Here is a 10,819-nt window from a genome sequence, read left to right as displayed (position 1 = left end):
CTGATCTTTGTTACCTGTGGAGCATAGACTGGATTTTTACAGCTGTAGCCCTAAAGGAGCCTATACCTTAAGCAGAACGGCCCTCAGTCATTTACCCACGTGACTTTGCCAATGACAGCCCCGCCTATCTTTTTTGGACCTAAACAAGAGGAAGGCTGTTGGGGTACCTGATGGTGATGATGCCTTGGGGGGGGCGGAGCCTAAGAGGGTAAGCTCAAATTTGAATGTGTGGGGCCAATGCACTGCCAGACAGAGTCAGTGAGGCAGCAGGACTTGAGGCAAGCCTTCCTTGGCCTAAGACTAAGAAAGACACCCTGGAATCCACAATGGACAGGTAAAGCCGTCTCCTCATGGGGCGGGGGTGCACTGGCTTTCCTCTCCGAGCAAATCTGAGCTTTCAGATTGGTAGCTATCTGCTTCTCTCCTCTCACTATCTGACTCACTGCCTGGGCAATCTGCACGTTTATTTCTCTGGATCTGTCACATCTGTTCAGATCTTACACGCTCTCTGCCTGATTCTCTCTGTTCTCTCTCTCTCTTCCATATTCAAAAGAACTCCTATGTGCCACGTATGGACTCGTCCTGAGATGTGTCGTGCAGTCAGCACTAGTTTAGAGATTCAATTCATGGAAAGGTATAGCAAGACTATAACTATATTACAAATGGTAGTGGAAATTGTACTAATAATTTTGTCAGCATTCACCTACAAAAGGACTTGTAAACCTTCCTGGGGACTCTTTACTGAAAAATTTAGTTACAGAGTAAGGAGATTATTTTTTAATGCCCATATTCAAAATTAACTGCTTGAAAGTCACTAGGATGATATGTATCTGTTACAGGGAGAAAAATCAGTCAAGCATCAGGAAATAACTTTATTTAGTGTTAATTGTTAGGCAGTTAGTGGCATTTTTACTACTTATCTAGTCTTCCTTTTAATTTTTTAATTTTTTTTTTTTTTTATTTTGAGAGAGAGAGAAAGAGAGAGAGAGCAGGGGAGGGGCAGAGAGAGAGGGAGAATTCCAAGCAGGCTTCATGCTGTCGGCACAGAGCCCAATGTGGGGCTTGATCTCATGAACTCTGAGATCATGACCTGAGACAAAATCAAGAGCGGGACGCTTAACCAACTGAGGCACCCAGGCGCCCCTACGTATATAGTCTTTCAGTTTCGTTTAACTTACTTCTTAAATGTATTTTTAAGATCATCAGAATGTTTTCACAAGCAGTTTATAAGTTATTATCACATAACTTATTTTATTCCTACTTACTACAGAAGTATGAGAATCATACTTAATCCTTAGGCTTTATCTCAACTTAACGCTTTTACAAAGCGTTTACACTACAGAATTGATTGTTTAAATTAAAAAAATTTTTTTTTCAAAAGATTTCAGGTAATCTTTATACCCAATGTGGGGCTCGAACTCACAACCCCAGGATCAAGAGTCTCATGTTTCATCGGCTGAGCCAGCCAGGTGCACCCAGAACTAAGATTTTTAATGGGAGTCTAAATGTTCTTCAGCAAATTTTCTTGAGGGCAAAAATGTCAAATGTCTGCTCAGTTTGCAATCAGATTTTGAAAATTCATCTGAGGTATAAAGAGGTAAAGGGTCCACTGAAAATATTTGTGCATAATGAAATGCAAAGCAATGATTAAATTCGTAGTTGAAGTTCAAAGACACAAAAAGGAGAAAAGATGAAATTCAAGAGGAGAAAAGGGGAAATATACAATTATCATTAAGGAAAAGAAAATCTGCAGAGGGCATTCGTCAGGATTATTTTTAACCCATTTGTCTCTGTTTGCATTGCTGGGGATACAGCGATGTTCTGCCTCACGGGGCACAGCTGTCCAGAGCAGCTGGCAGCCCGCGACCTTGAAGGACTACCTCTACAAAGTCCTTTGTACCCAAAAGAGAAACCAAGAGAACAGGATACTGGAAATGGGCTCCTAGCTACAGTTGAAGGAAAGTGATGGACCTAGAGGGTTAACTAACAGGTCACAATCAAGCGATTCGCTTCACTGTGGTCGCTTCTGACAAACAGTAACGGACTGCTGTATTTCCCCGTGAGGCAGAAGGCAAAAGTCCATCTGAATTCCCTCACCTATCTCACATCCCTTCCAGAACACCTTTTCTTCCTCCCAGCAGCGGATCCCTGCTGTGTGTGATACGGTACCCCTCTCCACACTTTGCTTGGCCATAGAGCCCAGGAGGGTACGTTAGGTGTTTAAAGAAATGTCTCAGTAAGAGATGATGCTTAGTCTGTTTAAAACCGAGCCCCCTGGGGCACCTGGGTGGCTCAGTCGGTTGAGCGACCAACTCTTGATTTCAGCCCAAGTCATGATCTCACTCACGGTTGTGGGATCAAGCCCTACGTCCAGCTCAGCCTGCTTAAAAATCTCTTTGCCTCTGCCCCTCCCCCCGCTTGCTCTCACATGCCAATTTTTCATTCTAAAATGACATGATTAAGCCATTCTTAAATTGCTTGATATACATAATGTGTAGACTGGTGATAAACCCAGTTCTCTGCCTCAGGATTTAAAGTGTATTTCAAGAAGCTTCACGTGTGTGAGGCGAGACATTTTAAATTGAGATGGCTATAAAAAGCTCGTCCTTGCTCACCTAATTGATAAGGTTGACACTTGGATACTTAACTCTTGAATTCAGGGTCTATCACAGGTATTGCATTAAAATTAATTCTCAAGCTGTGTCACCACAAAGACTGGGACATGTTTGTAAAACCTTTATTCACAATAGCCTCAAAGTGGAAACAGTCCAAATGTCCATCGACAGGTGAATGAATACACGTGCTCTAAGCCATGCAATGGGATATTACTTCGCAAAACAGAGGATCAAACTATTAACACATGCAACACTACAAATGAATTTCAAAGTGAAACAAGTCGGACACAAAGGAAGAGATAATGTAGGACTTATACGGAATTCTAGGATGTGGATAGTGACATACGGTGACAGAAAGCAGATTGATGGTTGCCTAGGAAAGGGGGGGAAGAACTGACCGACATAGTGAATGAGGAAACTCTGGGGAGGCGTCCCCTGGAAATGTTCTGTATCCTGACGGTGGTCTCAGCTTTGGGTGTTTACATCTGCCAGTACTCACAAAATTGTACATTTTAAAAGGGTGACGTATGTAAATTATGCCTCAATGGTTTAAAAAAAAAAAAAGGTGAAATAAGTTTCAATTCTCTTGCCAGCCAACCGTATTCAAATCCTTGCCTCGCTCTTTGTTTTTACAAGTTCACTGCACTTTTTCTGTTTGTTTTAATTTGAGAGAGAGAGAGAGAGAGAGAACGGGGGAGAAGGGCAGAGGGATAGAGAGACAATCCCAAGCAGGCTTCACACTCTGCACTGAGCCTGACTCTGGGCTCCATCCCACAACTCCAGGATCATGACCTCTGGGACCGTGACCACAGCCAAGCCGAAATCAAGAGTCAGACGCTCAACCCGAATGAGCCACCCAGGTGTCCCTACAAGTTTACTGCACTTCTGCCCTGGGCCACTAAGTGGCAGCATTATCTCCACAACTCGATAAATCCATTTCTGGAAGAGACTAAAGACAAAACTCGGAGAAACCATCAGTGCTTTGGTATCAACCATACTACAGAGCTTGTGTTAAATCCGCAAACGCAAGGAAACTTGAGCCAGCACAGAGTATTTCCACCAATGCAATGCAATTTAGTGCTCGTGACAAGTAAAACACTGCTCTAGGAATAAGGAAAACAAGGGCATGTGAGCGACATAACGTAATGTTTAGATTATATTGCCAAGTTTAAAAAGCAGCAGAGTGCAAAATTCCATATGAAATCAGTATAATCCAAACCATGTAAATATGACTGTAAAATACTAGAAAAACATAAAAATTTTTAACTCTTAGATACTATCCCAAATATTGAATTAGGAACATTTGTTTTAATTTTTAAAATTTTAATTCTTTAATGTTTATTTATTTATTTATTTTTAATTTTATTTTTTTCCATTTACACCCAAATTAGCATACAGTGCAACAATGATTTCAGGAGTAGATTCCTTAGTGCCCCTTCCCCATTGAGCCCATCCCCCCTCCCACACTCCCTCCAGTAACCCTCTGTTTGTTCTCCATATTTGAGTCTCTTCTGTTTTGTCCCCCTCCCTGTGTTTATATTACTTTTGCTTCCCTTCCCTTATGTTCACCTGGTTTTTATCTTAACGTCCTCATATGAGTGAAATCATGATATGTCTTTCTCTGACTTATTTTGCTTAGCATTAATACCCTCTAGTTCCATCCACGCAGTTGCGAATGGCAAGATTTAGTTCTTTTTGATGGCTGAGTAATACTCCATTGCATATATATATATATATATATATATCATCCATCGATGGACATTTGGGCTCTTCCCATACTTTGGCTATTGTTGATAGTGTAATTCTTTAGTACTTTGAAACGTAACACTTAACTTTTTGTATTATTCAAGTTAACAACAGCCAAGTACTACTCTTACGTTAAAAAGAGATTTTTTTTTCCTCATGAAGTGACACTTTTCTGCCTCAAAACACAAAGTCTAAATGGGGAGACAGGTCAGCAATCAATTGGTAACCGGGGATGAGAGATTCGGTAGGGATGAACTGGAGAACCAAGGGAAACTACAGGAGGGTTTTTCTTTTGAATGTTTATTTATTTATTTATTTTGAGAGAGAGTGCCCACAGGCCCAGGAGGGTGGGGGGGTGGGGGTAGAAAGAATTCCAAGCAGGCTCTGCAGAGTCCTATGCCGGGCTTGACTCCACGAACTGTGAGATCAGGACCTGAGCCAAAATCAAGAGTCAGGTGCTTAACACACTCAGCCACCCAGGTGCCCCAGGAGGGTCTTTGTCGTTGTTAAGTGTTCGATTTTTGCCTAGAAATTTGGGGACGGTGGTCGCAAGAAAAAAATAAATAAATAAAAAAGAGTTGAATTGTGGTCAGGCTGTGAAGGATATGTAGGTTTTGTCCAGTGAAAAAGACAGGAAAGCATTCACCGGGAGGAAGTGCATCAGCGAGGTGATGGGAAAGAAAAAGCCTCAGAACACACGAGTACCACAGGCACTTGAAGGCAGGGAAGGGCAGGGGGAAGGTAGTAGGAAAGGAGGCTAGAGATGTAGACTGATAACCAAATGTAAAAACTGGCCTGAATACCACATTAAAGAGTTATGGGCAGGGGCTCCTGGGTGGCTCAATCAGTTGAGCTTCCGACTTTGGCTCAGAGCATGATCTCGAGGTTCGTGAGTGCGAGCCCCGCGTTGGACTCACTGCTGAACCCGCTTTGGATCCTCTTTCCTTCCCCCTCTCTGCCCCTTCCCTGCTCACGCTCTCTCTCTCAAAAGTAAAACACAAAGGGGCGCCTGGGTGGCTCAGTCGGTTGAGCGTCCGACTTCAGCTCAGGTCGCGATCTCACGGTTCGTGAGTTCGAGCCCCGCCGTCGGGCTCTGGGCTGACGGCTCAGAGCCTGGAGCCTGCGTCCGATTCTGTGTCTCCCTCTCTCTCTGCCCCTCCCCCGTTCATGCTCTGTCTCTCTCTGTCTCAAAAATAAACATTAAAAAAAAAAAATAAGAAAAAAATAAAAAAATAAAACACAAAAATAAAGAGTTATGAGCAGAAGAGATTCACTGGGAGCTTTTCCGCATGGAAATGACATAGTCACGCCTGGGTTTTTGCGAGATCACTCTGGCACAGCACGGAGAATGTTCTTTTGGAGGGTCTGAGGGCAGTGAGACCAGCTTAGAGGCCAGAACAACATGACAACAGAAGGCAGGGGCTTGGACCGAAGCAGAGAGCAGGGGGAACAGTGCAGATACAAACTCAAGAAATGTTCGGAGGTTTAAAAAATAAAAATATTAAAAAGCAAAAGAGAAATATTTGGAGAACTGAATCAATATGTTTAGATCATTACTTAAATATGAGGAGTTAAGGAGAAGAATCAATGACCCCCAAGCTTTTAGCCTGGTTACTTGAGATGGAAAAGTAAGGAGAGACAGGATAATCAGGATGGCGGGCAGTTTGGGAATTCTGTTTTGACCGTGTTGAGTTTGAAGTACACACTGGGCATTCAGGTAACATTTGGAGGGGAACTCCGAAAGAAAAAAATTATGGAACCCCAGGAACAAGTTTGTAATTCCAAGTTGTCAGCATCTAAAAGACAGCTGTGGGAGGAGACTGTCCTGTGAGTGCACATGGTTTGGGGGTTCTGGCTACCTGTCAATTGGTCTTAAATATAAGCACAAAGAAGGGTTAATAATGGAGTCCAAGTTCAGCTCGGGTCCTGATCTCACAGTTCATGGGTTCGAGCCCCGCGTCGGGCTCTGTGCTGACAGCTCAGAGCCTGGAGCCTGCTTAGGATCCCGTGTCTCCCTCTCTCTCTCTACCCCTCCCCTGCTCGCACTCTGTCTCTCAAAAATAAATAAACATTAAAAAAATTCTTTAAAAAAAAGCCTGAAGGAAAGCCAGGAGTGACCAGAGAAGGAGCTGTACTCCTGTATGTTCCTCCCTCTCTCACCCACAGCCTCCTGATGAAGCAGAGGAAGTTTCTCTACCATTTCAAGAATGTCCGCTGGGCTAAGGGTCGCCATGAGACCTACTTGTGCTACGTGGTGAAGCGGCGGGACAGTGCCACCTCCTTTTCATTGGACTTCGGTCACCTTCGAAACAAGGTATCAATTATTTGCTTCCAAGGCAATTAAAAGCTAGACGATGGGCACTTTTAAAACCATCTGCTGACGGTACTACATTTCAGCCTGTCTCACATTTAGGTCTTCAGATTTCTTCCTTTCTTCTTCTTTTTTTTTTTAATTTAAGAAAATCGTAGGTTTGTCTATTTTGAGAGAGAGACAGAGACAGAGAGCACAGGATAGGGGCAGAGAGAGGGAGAGAGAATCCCAAGCAGGCTCCGCACTGTTAGCACGGAGCCCACACGGGGCTTGAACTCATGAACTGTGAGATCATGACCTGAGCCCAGATCAAGAGTCAGAGCTTCAACCAACTGTGCCACCCAGGCGCCCCAATCTTTTTCTTTTTTAAATGTCCACGAAATTCAGGGCGCCTGGGTGGGTTAGTCAGTTAAGTGTCCAACTCTTGATCTTGGTTCAGGTCATGATCTCACAGTTCGTGAGTTCGAGCCCCGCAGAGGGCTCTACCCTGATGGTGCAGAGCCTGCTTGGAATTCTGTCTCTCCTTCTCTCCGCCCCTCCCCCACTTGTGCTCATGCACGCTCTCTCTTAAAATAGATAAACTTAAAAAAAAAAAATGTCCATGAAATTGTAATTGTTATGCCCCAAAGCGTGTCATCCAATGTCCTCCCCAATCATGCTGGGTACATTACTGCCACACCTTGCTTCAATGCCAAGAGTTAACTGCCCCCAAAATCTCTCCCCTCTCCCCAGCAAATGAATTGCCTTTGAGGTTAAGGAAGAAATCAAATGTAGGAGCCTTTTGATTTAGGAGAATATTATCAGCTCATTCAAGCTAAATCTTAAATGTGAAAATCAAATTTTCTTTAGAATTTTTGAAAAGTAAGGAAGAAAAATTGAGGAAACATTAATAATGACTCAATTCTGTTTGCCAAATGATTCCTATTCCCTTCTGCTCACACAGATCATAAGCCAATGAGTACATTCAGTATGAGACCCAGAATACTCAGGGAAGCTTCAATTGGCTGATTAATTAAACCGATCTCTCAGCATCTAGAAGATCAGAGAATTACACTTCCAAGAGACTTCTTCACCATAACCAGATGGGTTTACATAAGCTTCTGCCAACGATTATTTCCTGTCTCATAACAGGCAGTGACATCTGGTATCGGTGGGAGTCCCAGGGAAGAATCCATGGGTGGAAGGACACTGACTCATTGTTTAGTGTTTATCTGACTGTTCAGTTTCCTTTGCCTCCATTTATATTGCGTAAATTATCTCACTACAATTGTTTAACATCCTAATCTCTTTCTTGTTTGCTGATGTGGCACATTCTCCGTATGGAAGGCTTTGCAGTTACCAACCCTTTATTTCTTTCTCATTTAAGCCTCACACCAGCCTATTTCACTGGTGTGGAATTAGAAGATCCAAGAGTTGGGTAAATTGTCTCAGTCACCTGAGTGGTGACGCCAGGAACCGGAACCTAGATCATCGGATTCCGGGGCTAACGAGCTTCCCGCAACACTAAGCCGACTTGCTGTATCTCACTATTGTGAGATTATTATTACAATCGCAGGGATCACACAATGCGCAAACACATTCAATTGTTCTTAATCCTTAGCAGTGCCTATTACCTCTCTTACAACACCCCTCTGTCGGCCTTACTCTAATGTGTTTTGCCCCTTCATAAGTTTCCTACCTCCCCCTAGCGGTCTGGTGTATTTCCACGATGTCAAGCAACAGGACTTCCTTCCAAGCCATTTTCTTTCTCCTTAAAGGTGCAAAAAGTTAACCTCACGAGCGCAGCTTAAAAAACTCCACGACAGTGTGATGCTACTTCAACCAGGCTCATTTCATCCTGCCGGTCCACAGAAAAATCCATAACCTGTCTCCACGCCGCAGGGCCACGGCGGCAAAAGGGTTCGGGCCTCGCCGCTCCTTCGGGGAGTTAGCAAAACGTTTTGCAACGTTAAGGCCCAAAACTGCGGACACCCCATAAGAGATTACTGTGGGGAGCAGGTGAATCAATGACCGTAAAGCTACCGGCGCCGCAGTCAAGGTCAGTGAACGTCACCTAAGTCGTCTCCTCTCTCCGCAGAACGGCTGCCACGTGGAACTGCTCTTCCTCCGCTACATCTCCGACTGGGACCTGGACCCTGGCCGCTGCTACCGCGTCACCTGGTTCACCTCCTGGAGCCCCTGCTACGACTGCGCCCGGCACGTGGCCGACTTTCTGAGGGGGTACCCCAACCTCAGTCTGAGGATCTTCACCGCGCGCCTCTACTTCTGCGAGGACCGCAAGGCCGAGCCCGAGGGGCTGCGGCGCCTGCACCGCGCGGGCGTCCAAATCGCCATCATGACCTTCAAAGGTGCGGAGGGGACGTCTGCTGCGCAGGCGCCGTGCGGCAGCTCTGGTTCAGGATTGCAATTCAGAATGAGAAACGTCGGGGGCGGGATCCAGCTGAAAATTATCAACTAGAATTGGAGGAAAAGAATTAAGGGCTTGGACACCAGGCTTTGGGGGAGATGAGAATTAAGGGGGAGGGGGTGTGGGGGCATGAGGGGGGCAGGGTTTTCTTTCTTTTCTCTTGATTTGGGATCTGAACTGTCTTCTACCCCATCTCCCTCTTTTTTTTTTTTTCTAAAGATTATTTTTATTGCTGGAATACTTTTGTGGAAAATCGTGAAAAAACTTTCAAAGCCTGGGAGGGGTTGCACGAAAATTCAGTTCGTCTATCCAGACAGCTTCGACGCATTCTTTTGGTAAGGGGCTTCTTGGCTTCTCCTTTCCTTTCTCTCTCCAAAGTCATCTTTTCCTGCAGCGACTTGTGTTTTCCTTTCTTATATTTTTCACACTGTCGTTATGTGCGCGTGTGTGTAAATATCACTCCTTATTTTTCCCCCGGTGAAAGCCTATTTTCTGGCTTTTTTTGTTGTTGTCGTTTCTCCCGCATTTGAGTTTGCTCTTCTGTTTCAGAGCCCTCTGCCGGGATGCCTTTCCCTTCCCCTCTTGGATCCCTCACATGTCTCTTTCTTGGTTAGATTCTCAAGAGCTGTCTTTTCCTCCTGGTAGCGTTCCTTCCTCTTCTCTTCCTGTCTCTTCCTAGTCCCCCCTCCCCCACTCCCCCCCCCCCCCCCACTTACTTTCTTGCAAAATGTTACGAAGTCATCCCCTGAGTCTCCTTCTCTTTCTCCACAGCCCCTGTATGAGGTTGATGACTTGAGAGATGCATTTCGTACTTTGGGACTTTGACAGCAGCCTCCAAGAATGTCACATATTATAAGCTATCTCCGAAGACAATGGGTAAAAGGACGATCTTTCAAGAAGTCTGTTTTTCTTCAACTCTCACTTCCTTAGAGTTTAGAGAAAAAAATATTCGTATACAGGGCTTGTTTAAAAAACATCTGGAAAGTAGACCAGGAGCACAGGCCCACCGAGGTAGCGGTGCAACCGGTGCAGGTTTTAATGCAACAGCGCCCTCTACTGTGAAATGGCAGAATTGCAGGACCTGGGAGCGCCTAAAGTGTCCCGTTCTATGACTTTTAGGCTGGGAGGAAACAGAAGGTAACTCCCTAAAAGCATGGTGAGAAGATCAAATATTTTTATAATCAGTTTCCTCTATTATTCGTTCTGAGTTTTTCAAGGATATTACTGATACATTTTTGTACTCTTTGCCTTTGGGGTTCACTTTCAAGTGAACAGACCTCCACCAGTCCATGATCTATGTAGAACCACCTAATGAAAGACTCTGGGTGATTGTAAACCCCCAAACATCTTCTCAGAGCATTAATATCTAAGCATGTGCTGTCTGTTTTAATTGTCTGAGGCACGTTTCCCTGTTTGTACACACAACGGGTTTTTTCTTGGTATGGAATATGCGCGATCACCTTCAGGCTATTTTATAATAAAGGATCTTAAAATGAATATGAGGACTGACGAAGACGCGCTGAAAGTTAGTTGGTGCTTCAAGTCACACATCTGGAAACACAGATCCTTTTTAAAGAAGCCCATAGTTCAGAAAACACAACCACACATTTCGCGGGTAATCAGGTAACACTTGAAGAGGAGTTGCTTCCGTGTTAAAACCAGGCACCTGTTCTCCCCGATGGGTCTGTTGACTTGAACAGCGTCAACCAGGCCAACAGGTTCCTACTTTATGTGATGCTT

At 44.4% G+C, this 10,819-nt stretch overlaps 1 protein-coding gene across 1 annotated transcript; it reads left to right on the top strand.

Annotated features, from left to right (window-relative positions):
- The first annotated feature begins 242 nt into the window (after positions 1 to 242).
- AICDA (activation induced cytidine deaminase) lies at positions 243 to 10,576 on the top strand. The gene is made up of 5 exons (XM_043562467.1): positions 243 to 334; positions 6,528 to 6,675; positions 8,750 to 9,020; positions 9,299 to 9,414; positions 9,851 to 10,576. The coding sequence occupies exons 1-5, from the start codon at positions 327 to 329 to the stop codon at positions 9,902 to 9,904; spliced, it is 597 nt and encodes a 198-aa protein (XP_043418402.1). The 5' UTR covers positions 243 to 326; the 3' UTR covers positions 9,905 to 10,576.
- Positions 10,577 to 10,819: the final 243 nt, after the last annotated feature.

This window comes from Prionailurus bengalensis, chromosome B4, assembly GCF_016509475.1.
Source record: "Prionailurus bengalensis isolate Pbe53 chromosome B4, Fcat_Pben_1.1_paternal_pri, whole genome shotgun sequence".
In the NCBI taxonomy this organism is placed as follows: Eukaryota; Metazoa; Chordata; class Mammalia; order Carnivora; family Felidae; genus Prionailurus; species Prionailurus bengalensis.
Note: the sequence above shows the minus strand (reverse complement) of the source record. Positions and strands in the feature narration are given on the sequence as shown.

Bases quoted from the DNA above. Each gene is read 5' to 3' on its own strand.
- AICDA (XM_043562467.1), top strand. The intron at 6,676-8,749 runs GTATCAATTATT...CTCTCTCCGCAG, and splicing joins TCGGTCACCTTCGAAACAAG to AACGGCTGCCACGTGGAACT. The intron at 9,415-9,850 runs GTAAGGGGCTTC...CTTTCTCCACAG, and splicing joins AGCTTCGACGCATTCTTTTG to CCCCTGTATGAGGTTGATGA.